This window comes from Stigmatopora argus, chromosome 11, assembly GCF_051989625.1.
Source record: "Stigmatopora argus isolate UIUO_Sarg chromosome 11, RoL_Sarg_1.0, whole genome shotgun sequence".
Taxonomy (NCBI): domain Eukaryota; kingdom Metazoa; phylum Chordata; class Actinopteri; order Syngnathiformes; family Syngnathidae; genus Stigmatopora; species Stigmatopora argus.
The window spans coordinates 309150-333463 of NC_135397.1; the positions used below are offsets into that span (position 1 = coordinate 309150).

At 47.4% G+C, this 24314-nt stretch overlaps 3 protein-coding genes and 1 long non-coding RNA gene across 13 annotated transcripts; 2 read left to right on the plus strand and 2 right to left on the minus strand.

Annotated features, from left to right (window-relative positions):
• Positions 1–154: 154 nt before the first annotated feature.
• On the minus strand, positions 155–1942 carry LOC144084968 (ubiquitin-ribosomal protein eS31 fusion protein). Its single transcript, XM_077613862.1, has 6 exons — positions 1694–1942; positions 1518–1582; positions 778–832; positions 615–700; positions 415–546; positions 155–345 (listed from the first exon to the last, which is right to left on the minus strand). The coding sequence occupies exons 2-6, from the start codon at positions 1563–1565 to the stop codon at positions 196–198; spliced, it is 471 nt and encodes a 156-aa protein (XP_077469988.1). The 5' UTR covers positions 1566–1582; positions 1694–1942; the 3' UTR covers positions 155–195.
• Positions 1943–4173: 2231 nt separating this feature from the next.
• Positions 4174–17254, plus strand: LOC144084936 (reticulon-1-A-like). Of its 5 annotated transcripts, XM_077613798.1 has the most exons (9): positions 4174–4841; positions 7589–7663; positions 8484–9950; positions 15181–15388; positions 15476–15614; positions 16154–16223; positions 16337–16383; positions 16456–16514; positions 16594–17254. In XM_077613798.1, the coding sequence occupies exons 1-9, from the start codon at positions 4463–4465 to the stop codon at positions 16634–16636; spliced, it is 2487 nt and encodes an 828-aa protein (XP_077469924.1). In that variant the 5' UTR covers positions 4174–4462; the 3' UTR covers positions 16637–17254. The 5 variants fall into 5 exon arrangements, with proteins under 5 accessions (XP_077469924.1, XP_077469925.1, XP_077469926.1 ...); XM_077613799.1 differs by lacking the exon at positions 8484–9950 and having other exon boundaries at positions 4202–4841; XM_077613800.1 differs by lacking the exons at positions 7589–7663; positions 8484–9950 and having other exon boundaries at positions 4204–4841.
• A 1294-nt stretch (positions 17255–18548) lies between these two features.
• On the plus strand, positions 18549–22845 carry LOC144084973 (peptidyl-prolyl cis-trans isomerase FKBP3-like). Of its 6 annotated transcripts, none has more exons than XR_013303962.1 (8): positions 18549–18783; positions 19136–19318; positions 20985–21111; positions 21301–21401; positions 22076–22150; positions 22232–22344; positions 22590–22665; positions 22751–22845. XR_013303962.1 is itself a non-coding variant. In XM_077613871.1 (8 exons), the coding sequence occupies exons 3-6, from the start codon at positions 21013–21015 to the stop codon at positions 22245–22247; spliced, it is 279 nt and encodes a 92-aa protein (XP_077469997.1). In that variant the 5' UTR covers positions 18563–18783; positions 19136–19318; positions 20985–21012; the 3' UTR covers positions 22248–22344; positions 22590–22661; positions 22751–22845. The 6 variants fall into 6 exon arrangements, 4 of the variants coding, with proteins under 4 accessions (XP_077469997.1, XP_077469995.1, XP_077469996.1 ...); XR_013303961.1 differs by having other exon boundaries at positions 18551–18783; positions 22618–22665; XM_077613871.1 differs by having other exon boundaries at positions 18563–18783; positions 22076–22138; positions 22590–22661.
• A 49-nt stretch (positions 22846–22894) lies between these two features.
• LOC144084976 (uncharacterized) lies at positions 22895–24314 on the minus strand. The gene is made up of 6 exons (XR_013303963.1): positions 24002–24314; positions 23757–23919; positions 23579–23655; positions 23366–23424; positions 23247–23290; positions 22895–22951 (listed from the first exon to the last, which is right to left on the minus strand). It is a non-coding gene; the product is annotated as an uncharacterized LOC144084976 (long non-coding RNA).

Sequence of the window (24314 nt, forward strand, 5' to 3'; positions counted from 1 at the left end):
AGTTTTATGCCAACAGCTTTTTGGGGGACAATGTTATAGGTTTAAAAAAAAAATTACACTAATGGCACTAGGTTTATTTTGGCTGGGGGCGAACAAATTCATTTGATTGGACATCTAGCACCTGTGATACCTAGCTAAGACAAATGAGCCAAAATTTTCAGAAGCAAGCTTTTTATTTATTTAACATCCATTAACCTACTTATCCTCGGGTTTGTTGAAGCAATAAGTGAGGCAACATTTTCCACAATAGTGGCGGTCAAAGTGGCTGGCCATGAAGACGCCGGCGCCGCACTCGTCCGCCGGACACTCGCGCCGGAGACGGTGGATTTTACCGTTCTCGTCCACCTGCGGAGAGGTAAAGGGGGGGGATGTCAGTCGGGGCACTCGGTGGGTCGGCAGCACCGCCCGGCTTACCTTGTAGTACTTGAGCACGGGCAGCTTGACCTTCTTTCTCTTATGTTTGTTCTTCTTGGGGGTGGTGTAAGACTTCTTCTTTCTTTTCTTGGCCCCCCCTCGAAGCCGCAGCACCAAGTGGAGGGTCGATTCCTATATTTCAAAACAAAACACATGGCAAATTTCCCTCATTTTAGCTCCACTTTCTCATCGGCGCTCACCTTCTGGATGTTGTAGTCGGACAGCGTGCGTCCATCCTCCAGTTGCTTGCCGGCAAAGATCAACCTCTGCTGGTCAGGGGGAATTCCTGCACGTAAAAACAAATGAAGACGAGTTCATAACATCTAAAGCACTCAATTCAGCCAATTGTTTCACCACACTTACCCTCTTTATCTTGGATTTTGGCCTTGACATTTTCAATGGTGTCTGAAGGCTCAACCTGTTCGAGAGGACCAAAGTCAAACATCTGCCCGTTGTTTTTTGTCACCATTCTTAAAGTGTGACATGCCTGATACGCCTTTGCAAAAATAGTGACTACTTTTGGCCAATAAAAAACTGATATCGTGATTTGCTAAAACAAATATTAAGTTTTTTTTCAGCCCATACAGACTGGAAGACTGGAATCATAATGGGCACTGGAAGATGATCATTCGAAGCCAATTCTCCCAGTTTATAGGAATTGGATGTCTACACGTCAACAAAGGTAATGAAGGTGACTAAAATACGGAAATGTACTTTAGTTACGGTCCCAGATAACGCTACATTTCTTTGTTTCAAATTGTGTATAATTCCCGGCCTTTAACAACGACAGACGTCAAATCCAATTGACAGCGATTGAACAATCGTTGCCAGCCCTCCCAGTCAAATGGGAGTGGTCGTCTAGTAGAGAAGATGGCAACTAGTTAGTTAGGCAAGAAAATGCTACTAGATGTTATTTTTTCGTTAGCTGCACGTGTTTATGCATTTCGGCTAGCTTTGTTAGCATCGAGGAAAATGCCGTTGGGCTCTTACTTTTTGGTTCACTTCGCATTTAAAATATGTCCAACGGTCACGTATATCTAGATATTACTATGAGCAAAGTGGTTACAACGTGTTTAGAAGGAGAACGCCACCGCGTCGCTCACCTCGAGGGTTATAGTCTTCCCCGTGAGGGTTTTGACAAAAATCTGCATCCTGGCGGCCGATCCACCTGACGAGACAAACACAAAGACACTTTTGCCAGGGCGTCGTCACGCTCAAATATCCTCATTTATCGCAAATATTGATATAAATTGGGAAGGCCATTTTCCTTTCGGCTTACCTCAAATGGCGGAGAAGCAGAAAAGAGGGCTTTCAACTCAGCACGCGGGGTTTTCTAACACATTTTACAGGGGCGCGTGACCGCTGTAATGCCTGATTTAAAATGGCGATATTGGAGCGTTTTTCACCCGTTTAGACAGAAAATTTCATTCTTTCGTGTTATGTTTTCTCTATATGATTACTTATCTGTGAAGAGTCACGTAAAATTTAATATCTTGAATTCATGCTCGCACTTTAAAAGTGACCATTGCGAAGCTGGCACGCACAGTCACTCATTGTCGGTCAAGGAAGTTTAGGCAAAGATATTTAAAACTAGATGTCTGATGCGCACCGTGAGCCAACGGGAACGAACTTGGTCTTTTATCGGTCATTTCGCATCAGAGCCGTTTCCTAGATTTGCCTTTGCAATCAACGGAGCGTTTCTTTTAAAGTGGGGAGAACGTCTTAATTTTTCAACTCATTTTCAAACAGCTTGGTTTTCATAAATGACAAATGTATACAGGAAATAACTCCCAACTTTTTATAACATCCATCGTAGCCAAGTTAACACGATTTGTTATAAACCAGACTGTATGTAAATTCGTAGGAATTCAGCGATGTTACGGTATGTTAGTGGAGAAAATCGCTAATGTAAGGTTCGCCGTAGCAGAGGCAACCAGGTAGGTAGTAAGTGTAGTAGTACTAGTACGTAGTTGGTACTTCTTTAAGATGGCCGCTGTGGCCCCGGTCCCGAGTATATTACTTGATCTCTATAAAGAGAATTAGCAACAAGGACAAAAAAGAGGAGTACGAATTTGAGTACAGAAAGAGGAAATAATGATTTTATATACGTGCACCTAAAATGTGTTTTTTTTTTAAACCCATCCACCCCCCCCCCCTTTTTTTTTTATTTTTAGAAACGATACCTGGTTTATACTGCTGGGGGCGTAGTATGACAAATGAATGCCAGACAACAGATGGCCATTTCTGCTTTTCTTTTTCTTTTGACATTAGTCAAGTGTATAAAATCAACATGAAATAGTCATTGTCATGAAAACAGTGCCCGCAGTGATAGTTCTTTTCTTATATCTGTACTTGGCTGAGGTTTATAATGCTCAGCTCATTTTCAATGATGTCTCATAATATTCAGCCTAATCTCATGATGTAGATATTTTCAATGTTTGCTGAGAAATGAAAAGAATCTGTCATTAAGATTCCGTGACAACTTATACACATTACGTTAGCCATGAGTAAACATGCACGGTCATAGCGCCGCTGTTGCATTGATGTTGCCTCCTTCCGCTGCGAACAGACTGGACGTCCATCGACGTCGGCGGCAGTGAAAGGCGACCGTCGGCCGCCGTCCCTCCCGGTCCGGGCGGCGTCACGTGGATGTCGAAAGGGTGATTTGGTGTTGAGTAAATAGTGGGGTGTGTCGCTAAGCGACCGGCGCTATCTGAGCAGCTGTCGTCATGCGCTGACTCCATCCGGACAGACTAAACATAACTTTGGCCGACAACTGTCTCTCTCGCACACAAACGCTGATGGCCGCCGGTAGGCCCGAGGTGGGACGAAACCAGCGTACGATTAAGGAAGGGGCCCTTTCACAGTCGCAGGATATTGTACATTTGACCCATTTGACCGACACACACGTTGTTTTTTTCCCATTTAGTAAATGAATTGACGAATGCTATTTAGGGACCAGTTTGGAGTGAGCAAGATCGGCGGCATTGGCGGCGCTATCCGTTGCCCTCGGGTGTTATTCTGGGACCCCGTGTGTTCTTTCATCTACATAGACGGACGGGGTCAAGTCCGTCAGGATGTTGCGTCAACTTCATGACATTACAAACTAAACTGCGCTCGCTTCCTTCCGAAAAGGAGACCCAATACGTCCACCGGTTGGCCACCGTTGGCCAGCACGGACGTCCTTGTTGTCCGAATTTCCATTTGGACATGAAGCGTTGTAGAAAAAGAAACTGACACGTAGACATTTCGAGCCTGATAGGACCTTTTTTTAATCCATGTACCTTTAATCCCCACTTTTAATCCATGTACCTTTAGGTGACCGATTTGTATCACTCTCGATGTCAAGTTCAACTCTTTTCATTGCATATTGAGCCCATTTCAAGGCAGGTATATATGCCAATAGTATTTACATAGGATCTACAAAGAGCCTTTTGTTGCCTTGTCATGAAGGTGTTATGACAATCAAGTGTAAATCTCCGTGAAATGATGTATATATATATATATATATATATATGCTTGACGAGGGTTGTCCGTGTTCGCGTAGCTGCCACGTCCTCTTTGGCTTGTTTTGCAAAGAGTGACGAGAGGAGCGAACTTGCGGCAATGTTGCTTGTTGTGTAACATTAGTCCGCCGTCGACAACTTGTCCGCCTTCCAGCAGCGGGTCCCTGGGACAGGCGTGGCCACGAGAGGGCCGCCCTCATTGGTCGTCTTCGACGTCAATAAGCCGAAGGCGGACTGCCATAGGTCAGGGAAAAGCCCCCCTCTTTACCTTTTCGATTTGGCCCGTCCCCAGTTCAGGCTCGGGTTCGACCGACCGACCGCCCTGCTCGTCCGTCTGTCTGTCTTGTCTGTCTGCCCGCCTGCCTGCCAGTCCGCCTGCCAGTCCGCCTGCCAGTCCGCCTGCCCACCGCGGTCCCGGAACAGTGCGCCAGGGGTAGCTTCCGGCTGGCTTCTTAAAAAAAAAGAGAAGTAGAAGATCGAGGCTAGCGCCGCCGAAAGTTTTCCTCGCGACTCGACTGACTCCAATCGAAACAAAAGAAAAGATGGCAGACAGCGAAGAGGTGCAAGTGTCGTCCTCGACCAGCCCGGACTTCGACCCGCCACAAAGTATTTTCGACACGGACGAAATCTTGGACTTGGTCAAAGCCGGCGAGGGCGAGGAAAGCCCCAAAGAAGAAGAAGAAGAGGAAGAAGAAGAAGGAGAAGACGGGGACGAGCCGTTGCTCCCGGACTCCACTTGGACGCCTTCACCCGTCGAACCCGAGGATAGTGGCGAAGCGGAGCCACAGGTTCCCCCGGAGCGCGACACCCTCCCCTCGGTGTCTCCAAACGGGCCAGCCCAGTCCTCCGCAGCCTTCGCAGCCTTCGCAGCCTCCGCAAAGGAAGAGCAGCCACCGGCGGACTCGCAGCAACTACCGTCTTGTGAGTATCCGCGAGGCGTTCCGTCGCCACCGGGGCATCCTTCCTTCCATCCTTCCTTCCTTGTCTTGTTTAGTCTCATTTGGAGCATAATTGAGACCATTCGTTTGCGGGGGGGGGACGGTAACGGGGGTAAGAACGATGCCCGCTCGTGGACGCCTACAAGCGGGGCTAGCCTTGCCTTCACCCCCCCGTTGGGACTCGGCTACCTTGCTAAACTTTGAAGATAGGATTTCCCCTTAACAATACGACCGACATGAGGTCAATGACGCGAATTGCGCTTTAATATTGTGACGACAACGATCGAATTGGCTGATTTTTGATTTTTATTTATTTATTTTCTTTTTTTTCTTTCTTCCCCCCGGTTAGCCGGCTAGCTGGCGGCTAATCGCGTCGCCTCATGACGGGGACTCGTCGTGACACAAAGCTCATCGAGTTGCGCCCCCAAATAACACATTAGAAGGTCCAGAGGGAGACCTAAAAAGTGGTCCAATGTCATTTTGGGCGTTAAACGTGGGTCGGCCGGCCTCCCACAATCCCGCAGCGGCCCACCTGTCATAGGACGAGCTGCTGCATCGTCAGCATCGTTGGCGTCATCGGCCGCTTTTCAACTTCAAATCTATCCGATTGGGCTCACTATTTCATTGTTTTTTTTATGTTCACGTGTGATGTTTGAGCTTTAAGCAGGGCGTTTTTGGGGTGCGGCGTCCATCCGCTCACGGCTTACGGCCCCCGCCCGCTGCTAGCGTCGGCCTCGTTCCCTTAGCGGACAAAGCCGATCCCTTCTTTTGCGGGGGATTTGGAGCCAAACTGACGTGCGTGATCTCATTTGACGTGTGTCGAACGGGAAAAGCGGCCGGCGGACGAGTCGACGTGCCCGTCGTGGGCTCGCCGATTGTTGACGTTCGTCCGTCGCCACGTGAGTGTACGGTCGTTTGCCCGTCGCCTTCTCGTGACCGCGGCGGCGACGGATTCCAATGGATTTGAGTGGCCAGATGCGAGGAGGGCAGGGCAGGGCAGGGCCGTCGTCCCAAAAGGGAAGAGCGGGCAACCAGATTAGTCACAACAAAGGAATCTGCTCGTGGTCGCCGCCGCCGCCACCGCCCAGTTTCCCTCCCGGCATCCGCGCCTCGATGCCTCGACCCCGATTGCGCGCAGCCCACCCACCTTCCCGAAAAGGGCTCGCCAGCAAAGAATCCCCGTCGTGATTGGTGCGAGCGTCCTTTTTAATGGAAAAATGTCGATAGGTGTCGTTGGCTCCGAAGGTGGAGATGAGGCAGATTGTCGGAACGGGCCGCTTGGCCGCGGGGAGTCGGGGCGGGGCGGGGCCGCCCGCTGGACTGAACGCCAAACAAAGGCGCAGCTCCAGCTAGCTTTCCCATCCTTGGCGTCCGATGGCTTCTCCCAAGCTGCCGTCCATCTAAATCTTCTCATTTTGAGGGCGTTTTATGGCGTAATGACGCGCCCGTGCCCGTTTATCCTCCTGAAACTTTATCGATAACAGCTTTTTGAAGAAAAAGATGGCACCGATGCCGGCACGCTCGTCCCACTCATTTGAACCGGTGACGGGCCGAGTCGTGGGACTCGACGCCAGGCCGGGGAAAAATGGCCAATCTGAAACTCTTGCTACTCACCAAAAATACTATGACAGAAATTTGCTAGCCATTGATTAACTACGACTTTAATACATGTGTATTAAAGGTTTTAATTGAGATACTACTTTTTTGAACTCTTTTAGTGTTTCTTAAATGGCGCTCACTATTTTGGACCCCAAAAATGCACTGTCCTCGTTAGAAAAAATCAGTTTTTCCTCCAATGGTGGTCATGATGCCAGCGGATCTTTGATTGACAAATCCGTGAGACGATTTGTATGGCTCAAACTAATTGGAGGGCACGGGGATTAGTTTATCGGCGAATAGAAGCGTCTGTTGGGCCGTGGGCCCCGCTCGCTGCTATTTTTTCCATTTTCCACTTCCTGCCTTTATGCTGGAAAAATGCCCGGAGGGAGCCGGAGCTGTTACGCCACCCGTTTGCCGCCACAAAGGAACTTTTGACTGGGCGCAGTCCCTACGTTAGCGCCGCAGACCCGTGCCCGGGGCGTAAATAAATATGTTTCTGTTGGTTTTGATGTGACGGCCGTCCCCGTTAAACCGCGGCCGAACTGCTCGTATTTAGTGCAGCGCTTAAATCCTGTGTTCAAATTGTTTTCTTGGCGTCCAAGTTCAAGGTTTTTGTCAACCGTCGTTGGCGGGGAGTACCGAGAAATAACGCGCCGGTGCAGTACAAACTGTACGTTTTTAGATCTAGTTTCCAACAAGACGGTCAGCGACACCCAATCATTCTTCTGCTTTGAACTTGGCGTGTCATGACGGAAATGAGGGGCTAAGGCGTTGTTTTTTTCCCTCAAAGAAAAAGTATATTTTTTCCAAAAACATGGTTTCCATCGACTGAGCGCCCGCTATCGGAGCCCAACAACGGTATCGGTGTGACACTTTTACTGGCCACCTTGACATTTGCTAGACGTAATCAATCATGCATGAATAGATTGGCTGAAGAGTTGCTGTCTACTGGGATGCTTCTTTAAAGAATGAGCAGGGCGTTTTTGGCCCCCTCTAGTGTTCACGTACTAGACGGCAGGGCCGGTCTCCGTGGCCGGCCGGCCGGCCGGCGTGGTCGGTCGGCGCCGACGTTTGTCTCATCCCGACGAGCCGACTTATTTTTGCGCTCTGCCGCTTTGTGTTCTTCCGCAGATGTCCCTTCTTCTTCTTCTCCTCCTCCTTGTAAAGCTCCGCCTCCGCCTCCGCCTCTGATGCAATTCCCCACAGGCAAGTTGCACCTTTGCTCGCTTTCCTCATCCTGCATTTTCCTCCTTGTCTTGTGCTGGCTTGAAGTGAAAAAAAACTAACAAAAAAAGAGGCGAAATGAAATGCACGATGCCACGAGTGGACGGATCGCGCCTCGCGTTGCCCGGAATGATTCTCGTCGGCGGTCGCGAATTGGACGCCTCTCGAGCGGCCACTTGGCGCCCCGAGGAGAATCGTGACGCGGCAACGGGTGGGCCACGCCCCATGCGGACGTCTGACGCCGCACCTGGGAAATGGCGGGCCGCCCTGCCTGGCGTATCGCCGGCGAGGGGCGGCGGACAAATGCGCAAAAAGTCTTGACTGTGGCGAAGGGTGGGTGGGATCTACGGCTTTTTTGGGGGGGTTTGGTAACCATCCAAATGACAATAACATCCACATTGATTGCAGCTGAATGTTTTGCCGCTGCCTTTTTTTGATTGGCCCGAGTCTGAAATTCAGAGTTGAATCTTCCGTTCGCGGATTGGACCTTCATAGTGGCCGCTAACCGGTCCCATGAGCTAACCCTGGACATCGGGCGCCAGCTCATGACTTGGTCCAGGCCAGGGGTGTGCAAAGTAGTCCACAGAGGGCAAACTTTAGGCCCCCCTCACCCTCGGAACGCCTTGCCCACCCCTGAGCCGGGCGCCGTCCTAGTGGCGGACAAAATGGCTCCGAGAGCCACTTTTACACGGAAGGGAGCAAACGTCCACAGTCGAGCTTTGAGCGGCGCTTGTCCGCTCTGCGCACGCCAGGGAATTTGTCTTTTGACGTGTGCCGTGTTGCGTTCTCCTTTCTACTCAAGAACTTGGGCAGACGGGCGCTTGCCCCGCTCCCATCTCCCCCCTCCACACCCCCGACTCCCTAGAAGAGCTCTCTTTGACGGAGAGCCCCAACCGACCCTACCCGCCGGCGTCCGCCGCCGCCGCCCTTTCCTCCCGGGACGGCGCCGTCCCGTCCGTGGGAGCCGAGCCGGAGCGCTCGACGGCTCCTTACCTGAGCTTGGGGCAAGAGGCGGGGCCCCGCCCGGCGTGCGAAGACAGCGGAGTGTCCTTCTCGCCCGAGGAGAAGCGAGCCGGGTCTCGCGTCTCGCCCGACCCGACGCGGCGCTGGGATTCGCCCTTCCCGGCGTCGCGGGGGACCTCCGACGACCCTCCCGCGTACGAGCCGCGCGGCGACCCTTCGGACGACGACGACGACTTGATGTACGAGGCGAAGAAGAACGGCAACCCATTTGACGGGTTTTCCCCGCTGGCCGACAGCGGCTCCTACGTCTTCGGGGAGCGTGACGAGCGGGCCGCTCCGCCCTCGGAAAGTCCGGTCCAGTACGGACGGTCGGAAGAGGAGCCGACGGCGTATCCCTCGGCCGAGCCGCCGGCTCGCTTCTCGCCCGGTCTGGAAGAAGAAGAGGAGGAGGAGGAGGACGGCGCCCCGCCGGCGCCATCGCTGCCGGACATCCTGAAGTCGTCGCCGCTCAACCCCGAGAAAGCCGACTCGGGTTCCTCGGAGGAGGGAAGCCCGGAGGAGCAGAGCCCCGTCCTGGAACGGCGGATGATGGAGTCGCCCAACCCGCCGATCAACCTGTCCGCCAACAATCCCTTTGCCCTGGACGCCAAAGTGTCCCTGCTCAAGGAGATGGCCGAGCGGATGGAAGTGAGAGGCTCCGACGCCGAGGCCAAAAGCCCGGGAGCGTTGGATCTCCTCAAGGAGGCGGAGGAGATGGTCTCCGTTGGCGCCCTCGCCCCCGCTGGCGCCCTCGCCCCCGCTGGCGCCCCGGCTAACGCCCCCAGCCGGGCCCAAGCGGAGCAAGAGCAGAAAGATTGGTTCTCCGGCGCCACGTTAGAGCCTCTCCGCTTTGAAAACAAGCCGGATTGGGATTCGGAGACGGCCAGCGCCGACTCCCCGTCTCCGGTCCCCGAAGCGGCGGGCCGGAGCCCCGCCCCATCCCCCCGGGCCGAGGCGGCCGAGCCGGCCGAGGAAGTCTCGGAGCACGAGGTCTCGTCCGAGGAGTTTGAGTTCATCGAGAGGCCGCCCAAAGGAGCCATGGACGAGTTTCTGGAGGCTCTGGAGCCTTCCAAGTCGGCGCCCCCACACATCCCGGAGATCCCCGCCGACGACGACGGCGAGGACGGCGAGGACGACGAGGACCGGGAAGACGTGAGCTCGGAGACGGCGGGTCCCGGCTCATACTGCCGCCCGACCTCCTCCTCCCAGGCGGAACTGGAGAAAGCGGCGCCACGCTTCCAGATGGCCGGGTTCCACCTTTTAGCAGGTAAACAAAAGCACATCTGGCTAGCCACGGAAATCATCCAGCACCCCCACTGCACCCCATTTCATGTCACTCCCGTGGCTCTTTTGTTCTCCCTTGATTTTGGCTGGGCCTCCTTTCCCGACCCCCAATCCCATGGCCATCCCCTTGATGCCCCCCACCTCGTCTTTTTCTTTTCATCCACTTGACTTTTCATCCTCTCTTTAATTTAACCCATTTGTCTTCTAACTACGGTAAGTATTAAGAGGCCCCCATCATCTCCCCCCACCTTAAATGTAACGTGGAAATCTGAAAGGAAACACTCAGGCCTGCGTGGCTAGATAGTGGTCCTTCTTGCTTGCCCCGCCCACTTTGTCATTCACCAGCATGGCATTTGTGAAAAGAAGCTAACAGAACTGTTTTTCAAACTCTAATTGCACATTTGCATGAGCTGGAAATGCATTGTTTGCCATTCATGGTGACAGTTTTTTATTCTTTCCGTTGCTTTAAAAATGTTTTTTCCCCTTTCCTTTGATCATGCAATAACTGGCTACTTGGCATTTTCAAAGCTCACAAACTAAACACTCAGCGTCAACCTTCCGACGTTCATTCGCCCTCGAGCCTTTTAAGAAAGAAAAATGAAATAGTGGTTTATTCTAAATCATCAGACCACAATAGACGGACGGACGCACGTTGGAAATGAATGGAGAGCTGTTTTGTGGTCAATCTTTTGCCACATTGACAAAATTCTCTATTATTTGAACTCTCCGTTCCATGGACGAAGCTAGACGTCAAATTGTGTGCCTTTTTAAAAGTCCCTTTGAGGTGGGAGGGGGCCCTCTCGTCGTCCTCCTTAAAGAAAAGCAAAGAAATAGTCCCTTTTCGGACCTGGGATGACTCACTGGGCAAAAACATTTTTGGCACGGGAAGTGGACGGCCAGTTGGAATCCTTCCTTTTGTTCCACCTTGTGTGAGCGCACGTGGAACGCCAGAAGCTAAATTTCCACTTCAGCTGCGATGTCTGATTCGTTGGAAAGGCGCGTTCCCATTTATTGAGAAGACGCCTTCCCGTTCGTTGGGAAAGACGCGTTACCATTTATTGGGAAGACGTGTTCCCGTTTGTTGGAAAGGCGAGGCCCGATTCGTTGGATAGGTGTGAGCCGTTCACTTGCGCCGGACAAGATGAAAGGCTGAAGGCGTAGGGTGAGCGAGGCTAGCCATCCCATTGGTTTAAACCGGGAGCACCGGTGTTGGATGCTCCTCTTTCAGTGGCGTTGACTGCGCTGGATGTCCGTGGCATCATGCGAGCGAGTAAATGACAATGCACTTAATGAATTTGGCCGTCTTTCGTACTTGTTTGGAGGCTTTAAATGTCAGCGTGAACGTCTTTGGGGAAGTTTAATGGAAAATGCTGCCCTCCTGTGGTACTCCTCCGTTACTACCACTCTCTGTTGGCCAGGAGGAATGAGTCGGCACATTCGAGCCACACCTTTTTTTGGTCAGATATAGATCTTTTGTGTGTGTTTTTTTCACTTGTTCTTGCACTTCAAGTTGATCTGGAACATTTGACTGATGGCCAAGTCATGAAACGATGTTGGGCAAAGATTTGAGGAATGTTGTGAAGAGTTCATTGGATTGGATTGGATAACTTTATTCATCCCGTATTTGGGAAATTTCATTGTGACAGTAGCAAGAAAAGGCATAGTTATAAGTTAGACAGTACAGTCAAAGGCCGCAGAACAACAAAGCAAACGCAAAAAGCACAAAGTACAAAGCAAATCAAAGTCAATGGGATCATTAAGAATCATTGGGAGCATTTCATTTGCTGAATGGCTCGGTCGGTCTCCATGCCGTAAAACTTGGGCTATCTTGACATTTGAATTTGGAGTGTTCTTGAATCAATGAACAGATGAAAACCTATATACATATTTTTTCAACCTGTATGAGATAATGCTGATCTTAATGTGAGGTAAAGCACTTTTGACTCCAATTTGCTCTCAAGAGTATCTGTTTTTAAATGAACTCATTGACAGTGATAGATGGCCAAATGGCAAATGGAACTAGGGATCTTTTTTGCAAAATCATCACCAAAATGTCGAAAGAGAGAGAGAGAGAGAGAGAGAGAGAGAGAGAGAGAGAGAGAGAGAGAGCCGTGTCAACTGTTGTTGCTGCGTCAGGCCCGAGGGAGTTTTGGGCTCAGCTGACCTCTCCTCTGCGGCGTGGCTCCGCCTCGCCCATTGGCTCCTCCTCCTTGCTGTCCGGTGCAGTAGTTTATCTTGGGCTGGCGGCGTGGAATGCCCGCTCCGCTCGCAATCGTCCGGCATGGAGACGGCACCCTCGGAGCCCCTACAAGCCGCGTGGAGGCGGCACGGTACGCCCACTTCCATTTCCACTTCCACTTGTTACCCGCTTTCTTTCGCCCAGGCTCTTGAAAATGTCTTTTGTTTGCACTCCTGTGTAAATGGCCTTCTTTTCCACTCTGACCGATCAGTCATTTGCGCAAGAGGCTTTCAATCGATTTGAGCTTGGCGACCAACGCTTTGCGGAATACACGACTAAATGAATGTAATCACGGCGTTAGAAAAAAAAGAGAAAAGATATGAAAATACAGGCATTGTAAATTTTCTACACTTTTTTCTTTTAATTGAATGATTGCTGTTTTTGTATGCGTCTTTTGAACATTATTTTAATGCAATTTTGATGTCCTTGTGTAATCCTGCTTTGTTTGTTTTTCATTTCTGGCATCGAGGAGTTCGAACAAGTGACTTTGGTGGAAGTTTTTGCTCAGCTGATTTTCACGTCATTGAAAGCGTTGCACCATTTGGCTGACAACCTTTGTCCCCAATTCCGCTGTCCAAAGGACAGCAGAAGACGAGGTGCTGAAAAGCCAGCGACCTTAACAAACACTTTTTAACCCCTTGATGCCCGAATGAACCTAGACATAAAACCATCGGGAGAGTAAATACAGAAATGTAGTTTTCATTTGAACTTTGACAGCCTTGAACCGTCCAAATGGATTTAACGTCTTTGAATCGAATGAATAGTGGTCCTAGCTGAAGGGAAATTCCATTCATTTGAAAAGGATGATGTGTATCGGCGGTGGCGGTTGGATGAGAAAGAAGGTCATTTGTTGCCATGTTTTGGCTGCCTATCAGGTGATTCCTCACAAATGGGATCTTGCTATTTGGCCCCACCTATGTATTCATGTTCACGTATGCTAGCTAGCTACACTTGTTTTTCAATCAAATTCAGCACCGGTGTTGCTTGTGGGGGATCAAAAGTCGAAGAAAATCTGTGTAAAAAAAGGCAGATTGTTATAAATCAGTGGTCCTCAATGATGTGGTTGATTATTTGGTGATGGGCAATGAACGTGAGGGCGCTTGCATTTCATTGTCAAGTATTGCGTGTCGTCTACCTTGTGTACTGGATTCTGAGATGCTCTACCTTGTGTACTGGGTTATATTTGAACTTGTCCCACTTTGTTAGGTATTAAGTTGCAGATGTGCCGAACGTCCACTAGGTGGCGACATATACTATTTGGATTGGGAGTGATAACTATAAAAAAACATTTGAATTATGACTGTGGTCAAAGGAAGCCGCCCACTTTGATAACCGTTTGCGTTTCTAAAATCCAGCGTACATTCTTTTTTGCAAACTGCTTTCTCGAAGCTTCTCGTCCGCGACGTGCGCGCGTCCGGTAGCGGCCTCTCTCTAGACGTGCGCGAGACCCCCCGCGTGGCGCATGCGCACTGCGTGGGTCCGAGCAGCAGCAGCTTGGTGTGTCCGCGGAGGCTCAACATGGACGCCAAGCAAGGTTTGTCCAATGATCACTTTTTGATTCATATTCCTTTGAACGCGCGCGGTTTCCTCACGCGACGAGCGGATTCGCCGCCCGGGGGAGGGAAGCGCTAGCTATTAGCTCGCTCAGCTAGCGCCGAAAGGGTCGCCCCTTAGCCTGCGGAGGTCACGCGGGACGTTTCGAGGTTTGGCCCCCGCAGGAGTACGCGGACTTGCGCGGACGTGCTCGCCGTTCGGTGACGAAGCCGCCGGCGGCCACGAGAGCTAGCTAGGCCGCCGCCTAGCTGGCTAACTAGCTAGCGCGGCGCCTATTTTTAGCCCTTTCCGGTGCTGCTCGCCCGCCTGAGACCATATGTAGCCAAGCGTGGGCTCCACTTGGACGGCGGTCCCGCCTCTTTTCTTGACCCCCCCCAACTCCTAGTCCCGGTCGCCGCTTTTGGATCTTTAATTTCGATTTTCCCCACTAAAGCTAGGGCGCGCTTTTTGATGACGTCGAAACAGAAGGTAAATAACGGACGCCCACCAAAAATCTGCGCTCACCATGCACCTTTTTACCCCGACAAAGCCACTGAGACTAACAGGCAGCAGCGTTTAATTCGGCACCCAATGTTCGTGGGTTGACAACTTGTGTATTCCCAAAACAGGACATTATTTTGAATGCAGAAAAGCCATTGAATCGTGGCTTTCCAAAACTCGCAAAGATCTTTTATTTTTATTGAACCTGACAAATGGTCCTGATGTTGTAGGGGTCGCACCCATTGGATGATTCAAAGGGAACATATCTATTGAGATAGACGCAACAAAAGACTTGCACATATGTGCCTCAACGTATAAGTTTTTCCCATATTGTTTACATTTTCTGATCATTTCAAATTGTTTAGGCCGTATAACAACTTGTACGTTAAATGTGCATTTTTTTTTCGTAAAGCCGATCTCGTTTTACCCCCTTTGGTTCTAATTCGGATCGTCTCGGTCAATGGTAGCAGACGAAAATATCATCGCCGACTACTAATAGTATTGTCATGCTTTAAGCATGGTATGTGCAAGCGCATTCCCCCTTTTCGCCCGTTCACGGTTTCACTATATAAATATAGCGTGTCAGAAAGCGATCCACTTTGGAGAAAATTTTATACTTTTATTTGCGCCGTATGTGAGTAAATCTGTGCGGCGTTGCATTTGTAGGTTTTTTTTTTCAATGGCTTTGTATGAGGAATTGCAATTATTACCAAGGGGAGCAATTGGCGGGGCTTGACAGATATGCTTGCATGAATGACGTTGTTATTTGATCTTGTTTTGGCAATTGTGGTCATCCAATTTTTTGTGGGTTTTAGTGGTCGGCCTGTTCCTCCGGGACGCCGAGTAGCTGCCGCCGCGGTTCCCCGAAGGGAGGCGTTAGCATTTTGGATAGTTGGCTCTGGAGTCTTGACATTAAATGTGCTTTTTTTGTCCCCTGCAGTGGCGGATCTGTTGTTTTGGCGCGACGTGAAGACCACGGGCGTGGTTTTCGGGGCCACCCTGCTCCTGCTGCTGTCCCTGACGGTGTGCAGCATCATCAGCGTGGGCTCCTACGTGTGCCTGGCGCTGCTCTCCGTCACCATCTGCTTCCGCATCTACAAGACGGTCCTGAACTCCGTCCAGAAGTCGGACGCTGGCCACCCTTTCAAGTAAGCCTCGCCGCCGCCGCCACGTCCCGTGCGGTTCTACTTCCCGCTCCCCGTCCGACCGAAGACCTCTCCGTCTACGCTCGACAGGCAGTACCTGGAGTGCGAGGTGGCGCTGTCGGAGGACCTGACGCACAAGTACACCGACATCTTTCTGGATAAAATCAATGGGATCGTGGGCGAGCTCAGGCGCCTCTTCCTGGTCGAGGACCTGGTGGACTCTGTTAAGGTGCGGATAAGTCGTGTCAATACGCCCGACTCCAGGGGTGGCCAACTCCGGTCCTCGGGGGCCCCTCCCTATCCGCTCTGTTTTCCATATCCCCCTCCTCTAGCACTCCTGAATCAAATGATCAACTCATCAACAAGCCAGCCGTCCACAAGCTTGATACCGATCCTGATGATTTGATTCAGGTGTGTTGGTGGAGGGAGACGTGGAAAAAACAGACTGGATGACGGGGGCCCTCCAGGACCGGAGTTGGAGACCCCTGTCCTACACACACACACCTCTGCCTGGTAGGCAGGTGGTTCATGCCTTGACCAATATCCTTCCAGCAGCATTGGCCTGAGTAGAACAAAAAATACCAAAAGATGCATATTTACACATTTTTATTTGCAACATAGAAAATAACAGGCTTAGAGAAGAGTTTTGGGAATGGATGTGTTTATTTAGTTTTCGAAGATCTAGACTCCCAACGTGTGTCGCGGAGGGCGCCGTCGGTCATTTGGTTGCGAAATGCCCTCGCTAACCACAGCCTGTCGCGCTTGCAGTTCGCCGTGGTGATGTGGATCCTGACCTACGTGGGCGCTCTCTTCAACGGACTCACGCTGCTCATCTTGGGTGAGTCGTTGCCGCCGGGCTTCCCGTCGCGTCCGGCTTTCCTGCAAAGAAATGGCCGTGGTCATTTTTTGTTGCTCTGAAAAGTCAACCCTTTGCTCTTTGGTTTTGTTTAGCCGTCATCGCGGCCTTCACCTTGCCCATCATCCATGAGAAGCACCAGGTGAGCGAGCTAGCCTTGTGTCGCCCCGCCCTCTTTTTTCCCCCCCTTTTAAACAGCGGCTCTCTCGTCTAGGCTCAAATCAATCGCTACATGGACGTGATCTATGGCCTCTTCGTAGAGATCTCTGCAAAGTAAGTGGGTCCAATCCAATGTGCACCGCCCTTCTATAAGAAGACGGGCAGGATGAGTGAATGTCACTTTGCCTATCAGGATCAAGGCCAATGTTCCTGGGTTGAAACCTAAAGCCGAGTGAGAAGAAGACGCAGGAGGGAAGAAGAGGGAGGGGAAAGTGAGTGGCTGGACGGAGCCAAAGGAAGAAAGTCAGGAAAGATGGCGGAGGAGGCTTGGCTTCATAAAACCTTTTTCCTTTTGGGTAAGAGAGAGAAGAAGGTGCCCACCCTTCTTGTTTTATTGTGAAAAGCAATTTTGTAAGAACGCAAAAGAACTGTTTCCCCCCCCCCTTCTTCCTATATGGCCGGCTACTTGTTTTTATTTTTATTTTTTTTCCTCCGCGCAAAGCACAGTGAGCGGGCGGGTGGGCGGGCGAGCGGGTGTGCATTTGACCTCTTCTTGGCCCTCATCTTCACCACTTGTAACTGGCTAGGGTCATCTTTCTAGAAAACCTTTGGTCTCATGGCTGCCGCTGCGTAGTGACAGGAGAGACGCGTTTACACTGAAAGAAAAAGAAAAAAACAAACAAGCATATTATGTCAAGCGCAACTCGTCTCTTTATAAACTTGCAGCATTTGTTTGAATGGTGTTATCCACTTGTTCGTACTTCAAATAGTGACCAGAATTAAAAACAAAATGTCTGTGGAATGCATTGTGACATGTAAACATTAGCCATCAATAAAGCTTCTAGAACAACAAACCTATCACTTGTCTTCATTTCATGTCCGTTTACTTTAAGAAAAAAACCCTTACTATACTATGTCATTTTTTACGAAAAAAAGGCTTACTATATACTATGTCATTTTTTTAAAAGAGAAAAGCCTTACTATACATGGTCTTTTTTTAAAGAGAAAAAGGCCTTACTACTATGTCTTTTTTTTTTTTAAGAAAAAAGCCTTACTATATAATGTCATCTATTTTAAGAAAAAAAAGCCTTAGGGCAGTGTTAATCCCTCTGCATGGCCTTTTTGTCTGCTGCCGTGCTTCCAGCGTAGCACACTGTAATGCAGTATGCCAGGATGCTCTCCACAGTGGCTCTATAGAAGGTTACCAGAAGCTTAGTGTCCAAGTGGTTCCTCCTGAGTACCCTGAGGAAACGGAGTCGTTTCTGGGCCTTCTTCACTACTGCCGTGGTGGTTTTTTTTTAGACCAGGAGAGCTTATCCGTGATGTGGACCCCCAGGAATTTGAAGGACTGGACCCTGTCTACGCATGCTCCATTTATGAGGGTTGGGGCTAGATCTGTGCTGCGTTTGCGAAAGTCCAGGATTATTTCTTTAGTTTTCGTGGTGTTCAGTGTGAGATTGTTCACCGAGCACCACAAAGACAGTGAAATATCATTCAACAAAGGTACTCTTAAAAGAGTCCAAATGGTTCAAAGTCTGCTCTTTGATGGCCAACGTTTTCAATAGATCCTGAAAAAGTCTTGGACTTGCTCAAGGGCCGCTGTGGCTTGGGCCAGCATTTTGTTCCAGGACATCCAGCACAGGCACAGGCACAGGCACAGACACAGTTGAAGCAATGGGGGTTGGGCAACGAGGAGCACCTGACGCCAATCCACTGATTGCACTGGTGACATAGCAGAGTTGTGGAAGTCTCTCTCCTCTTCTCTTTAGCAGCCCCGCAGCCACTGCACTTTTAGTGCTGCACAATAATTTGCCCACGCCTGATTTAGCCCGTCACACTAAGCTTTCTACGCAGCTGTGTATGATGACAATAAAGGCTTTTGAATTTGAATTGAACAAATCCAGTCTCAAGCGTAATGACCATGACCACGTACATATATGGGCAAAACGATGGGAAGCTAGGATTTGCCGTTCCCCGTGCCGTAGCATTACCGCCAATCGACCTCCAGGTGTCCCTATCCTTCTAGTAAATTGCTTGAAAACGACACCAACCTTCTCTGCAGTCCCCTTCAACAGCTACCCTCCGTGTCAGTCATTGAAACCCCAGTTGAGCCCCGTATTGGAGCACAGCACCTGACGTCATCGACGTGCGACGGTGATGTGTTGAGCCTATTTGCGGCTTTTTTCATTGGAGCCACGACGTATACCAACAACACCAGTTGTTGCTCAATTGTCGACAAAGACCGTCTTTAAGTCACAGGAGCATTAAACATCATTCATAGGAAAAAAGAATGCAAAAGTCGATAGGAGAGGAAACCGTAAAAGGAAACAAGCGACCGAACGAAAAAGGAAACAAGCGACCGAACTCTAACAAGGCTAACAAGGTAAGGGTTCGCTCACTTGAGGAAACACACACACACACACGAAGGGACTTCTGTCCCGTCCATGATGAACTTTTAAAAGTTTGCACTAGAGCTAGAATTGGTATTTTGTCTATTGACGGTGTTGCCCATCCTGAAAAAAAACGAACGACGGACGAGTGATACGTACTGAGCTATTTTGACATGAAATCTTATTGATTGCATTTTGAAACGCCGATTTCAACAGCAATTGAATTTCACAAAGCACAATGGCGGTCCGTGAGAACCGAACAAGCGTCACCTAACTTGATAGCCTGATGAAATGAGACCAACTTTGATTGTTCATTCATTCTCTGAACCGCTTTGTCCTCACAAGGGTCGCGGAGGGTGCCTGAGCCTATCCCAGCTGACTTCGGGACACCCTGAACCGGTGGCGGAGGAGACGAACAAGCATTCACGCTCACACCTAGCGTGCAACCAGCCTACAGCCTTTGAAATGTGGGAGGAAACGGGAGTACCTGGAGAAAACCCATGCGGGCCTGGGAACAACTCCACACAGGTGGGCTGACCTGGATTCCAACCCTCCATGTATCGTAAGGCTTTAAAAAAACAACAACGACATAGTATAGTAAGGCTTTTTTTCTTTAAAAAAAAACGACATAGTATAGTAAGGCTTTTTTTCCTTAAAAACGACATAGTATAGTAAGGCTTTTTTTTTTCTCCTAAAAACGACATAGTATAGTAAGGCTTTTTCTTTAAAAAATGACCATGTATAGTAAGGCTTTTTTTCTTTAAAAAACGACATAGTATAGTAAGGCTTTTTTTCTTAAAAAAACGAAATAGTATAGTAAGGCTTTTTCTTTAAAAAATGACCATGTATAGTAAGGCTTTTTTTCTTAAAAACCGACATAGTATACTAAGGCTTTTTTTCTTTAAAAAAAAACCGACGTAGTATAGTAAGGCTTTTTTTCCTTAAAAACGACATAGTATAGTAAGGCTTTTTTCCCTAAAAACGACATAGTATAGTAAGGCTTTTTTTCTTAAAAAGTGACATAGTATAGTAATGCTTTTTACTAAAAAATGACCATTTAATCTAAAGTATTTCAATCAACATTGCAAGTTCTCGAGAGAGAATGAAGGTTCATTGGACTGCTTCAATAAAAACACCATCTGCTATTTAATAAATTGACAGTAGATGGCAGTAGCCGATCAGGCGACCAAAAGACCGGCGACCCAAAAGACGACGACCAAACTTCCGGGCGACCTAAAGACCGTGACCAAAAGACCGGTGACCAAAAGACCGGTGACCAATCGACCGCACACGAACAAGTGACTAACAATTACACTTGTTTTAATTGTGCCCAAAAGAGGTTTTGTTTACTGTTGTGCTTGGTTTTGACAGCATTGCAACAAATTGATGATAATAAAAATAGAGTTTAGGTATTCATTGAGTTGTTGTTCAAAACAAAAAATAAAGTTGACAGCAGGTAAAAAAGCAACGAGTTAGTGATCGTGAAATCATCCCAAAGAATTCTATTAAGGACTTACAATGATATGCTGTGATTTATTTCACTGAAATTTATTTCAGTTAGTGGCTTCTTACTCAATTTGTTTCGATCTCTAGCCATCGGGGAGATGGGAGATGCTGGGCGATGATGAGCTAGTAAAACTGGTGGTATTTGAAATTGGGCGACGTTATTTTTTAAATAAATGAACAGGTATAGTAAGGATTCTTTTTTTTAAATGACCATGTATTGTAAGGCTTTTTTAAAGAACATGTATAGTAAGGCTTTTTTCTTAAAAAAATGACCGTGTAAAGCTTTTTTCTTTAAAAAAAAAACTGTATGAAAATGAAAAATGATCATGTAGAGTAAGGCTTTTTTCTTAAAAACAAGACCATGTATAGTAAGGCTTAAAAATGACCATGTATACTAAGACTTTTGAAAAATGATCATGTAAAATAAGTAAATGTATAGTCTCATTTCATCTCATTTTCTGAACCGCTTTATCCGCATTAGGGTAGAAGGAAACAAAGGAGGATGGATTTTATGTACAAATAAAAATATTTTTAGTGAGTAAAATGTGGCTATATTCCTAAATAATATTTCAAATGTATGAGGTTATTATTGATGCTTTTTTATATGTGTCGCATAATACACGTTAGTATTATGAAAACAATGTAGTATTTTGATGTGTCTATTTTTGATACGCATTACCCACGTCAGAGTTCAAAGGTCGGCTCCACCCTTCAAAATGGCGGATGAGCCAGCTGCCAGTCCGCTAGTAGACTGCAGGCAGCTCAGAAGTGACGATTTACCGAAGAAAGACCTGATCAAGTTCTCACAGGACACGGTACGTTGTCATTTGGGGGATTTCGAAGCCCCAGTTGTCATTTTAAGAGGGCTTTATGACGGTAGTAGCATGCTTCGATCGCGTGATGTGGCCCAACGTGGATGATGCAGACAGTCAAATGTTTGCAAACAAATTGGCTACATTGCGTTAGCTACAGCTCTTAATGTTTCATTCCATTGTGTGTTTTAGTTCCTCAACGAACAAGGATTGCTGAGAAACATCAAGAATGGGGCCGTAAGAGCCAAAAAGGAGCAACTTGTCGACGCCATAATGAGCTGTTTGTCAGCAAAGTGAGTCATTTTTTTTAAATAGTAGTTTCTATTTACTATATCCGTGTCATCATTAAATATCAGCTTTCGGTATTCACGGCTTTGCTAAATTGGCTTGTTTTTCATTATGATACATTCCAATTTTGAATGAAAACACTAACTGGCTTGGCGTTGATTTTTTTTTTTTTTTTTTTTTTAAATAGCAACAACTTGTGTGGATAACTCACAACCACATAAATGCCATCAGTGGAGGTGTAAGGAATAAACAGTACACTTTTATAGAATATAGACATTTCCCTTCACTTTCTTAAAGGAAGACCTCAGGGCTTGGACCTTTTAATTTTTTTATTTTATTTTAAATGCGTTTGAGACATTCAGTCAACAAAAGCGCAGGGGCCATTTTTCACTTGAGTTTAAACGTGATAAAATAACAATTTTCCGTCATTATAGGTCTCCAAACTGGTCCTCGAGGGCTGCTGTGGGTGCAGGTTTTGCTTCCAACAGATCCAACATTAACAGTTGAACCAATGGGGTTTTTCTGCTGAAAAAAAGAATCACCTGAATGCAATCCAGTGATTGTACTACTAGGATACCAGATTGGAATGAAAACCTGCACCCTCCGCTGCCCTTTCTGGAATAGTTTGGGGACCACTGGTTAAATGAGCAATTCTATAATCATGCTGTGTTTTTTGTAGAGGTTTAAAGCCACGGACACGGACGGTGGAAGAGGTGACAGCTGTCAAGAAGTCAAGGCAAAGGTTGTGGACGATGTAGGACCCAAGTGTTTCAGGTTATTTAGTTTCTTGTAATGTGTACTAAACCTACTTATTGTGTATCTTGCTTCTCTTCAGTGTCCACCCAAGTTGACCAAATCAACGCTGAAGAAAGATGACCAGACAAACTTTCCCAAAAAGGGTGACAGTGATGGACGGTGGCACACTTTTTGACAGCAACATCCCCTCAGGTACTTGTCATTATAGAGCAGGTGTCTCCAACTCTGGTCCTCAGGGTCCCTATCCAGTATGCTTTCCATATCTCCCACCACATTTGAATCAAATGATTACGGTGTGATGGAGGACATGGAAAATAAACTGGACAGGGGCCCTCAAGGACTGCAGTTGGAGATCCCTCTTATAAAGACTCAGATCATTTTTAAGTCTCCCTGTTTCTGCAGTGGATGTCTAATATTGATATCTTTTTTCCTCCTAGGGCTTTAATATTGTGCCTTCTTTTGCAGTGGGATGAAGGCTTGCTGACTGAGGAAAAGAGAGCCTTTCTGATGTTGGTAAAACCTAACTTTTAACTTAACTCATCCTGTCCATTTTTTAATGTTGGACTTAGTCTATTGACCCTCTTTCTTTATTTACCAGAGTGCCAAGAAGAGATTCTTTGTCCATGAACAGCAACACAACCTCATCTTTAAATGCTGGATGGCTTGTGGACAAATAAAAGTTCTTGAAATGTACATATGCATTCTTTTTTTTGCTAGTTATATGAAGAAAAAAACAAGTGGCTTGACATTTGAAAGTTTTTATTCAAAGGTACACATTGGTATGGACAGTCTTCTCCACCTGTAGACAAGATTAAAACACTTAGAAAAATTTCAACAGCACTTATAATAAAAAACTGTTTTTTTTAGCCCAAAACACGTAGAAAATTTTCAACACAACACTTAGGCAAAAAGAAAAAATTGGGTTTTTTAATTATAAAACACTTAGAATATAAACACCAAAAAAATAAAAGGAAAAAAAAGACCATTGAGGGTCTTGGGTCTTTTTTCTCCAAGTGTTTTAACAAAGACAATTGACACTCAAATCTCTTTTATTAAAATTTCTGACTGAAAAAAAGAAGTGAGATCCTCCTTACCTTCAGGAACTGGTCACCATGAGCCAGAACACTCTGGACTTCACCTAAGAGGAGGGAGAGTAAATTGAGTCAATAAAATGGATCTGGATGAATACTTGGATATTCGACAATAAACTAACCTCTCAGAAGACTGCGTTCAGAGATGAGGCATCACTTGGAGACCCTCCAAAATCTGGACCTGATGTGTGCAAAATTTAGCATATTTAGACACTGGAGATTCAACAAATAGACTTACATTTTTGTTGTTAAATCTAGTTTGACCTTGATGAGAAGACCAAAGATGATGCTATTTAGGAGTTGCCAAACAACTAATACAGGAAGAGAAATCTTACAGAGTTCAGAGACGCCACATCATGCAAGAGGCATCATCTTCAAGTGGGCAACCTGGGAAGATCACCTGGACATGGACCTGATGTGTGCAAAAAAAAAAAAAGAAGCAAAAGTTAGCATATTTAGACACTGGAGATTCAACAAATACACTTACATTTTTGTTGTTAAATCTAGTTTTACCTTGATGAGAAGACCAAAGATGATGCTAAACGGGGGAAACTTCATTTAACAAAGCTATTTAGGAGTTGCCAAACAACTAATACAGGAAGAGAAATCTTACAGCGTTCAGAGACGCCGCATCATCTTCAAGTGGGCACCCTGGGAAGATCACCTGGACATGGACCTGATGTGTGCAAAAAAAAAAAAAAGAAGCAAAAGTTGTCATATACAGAGACTGGAGATTCAACAGATGGCATTAGTTTTACCTGTAACCTCAAGGGTTTGAGTGTCCTGGGGCACACGGGAACAACTGCATCTTGATTTAACCAAGCTATTTGGGAGTTGACAAACAATTATTACATGAAACAAATCTTACAATAAATGAAAATAAGTTAGTGAGTGCTCCGTGCTAATTCCCCTTTTCCAGACAAGGCGATTAAATATACAGACTGAAGTTAACAGCTAGGAGAAAGTTGGCATAACAACTTTTGATTAAAATGATTTGTTTAGCACTCGCAGTGATATTGAGCACGTCCGGTCAGAATCAAACAGTTCCACATACATCATTTTGGAGTGAGC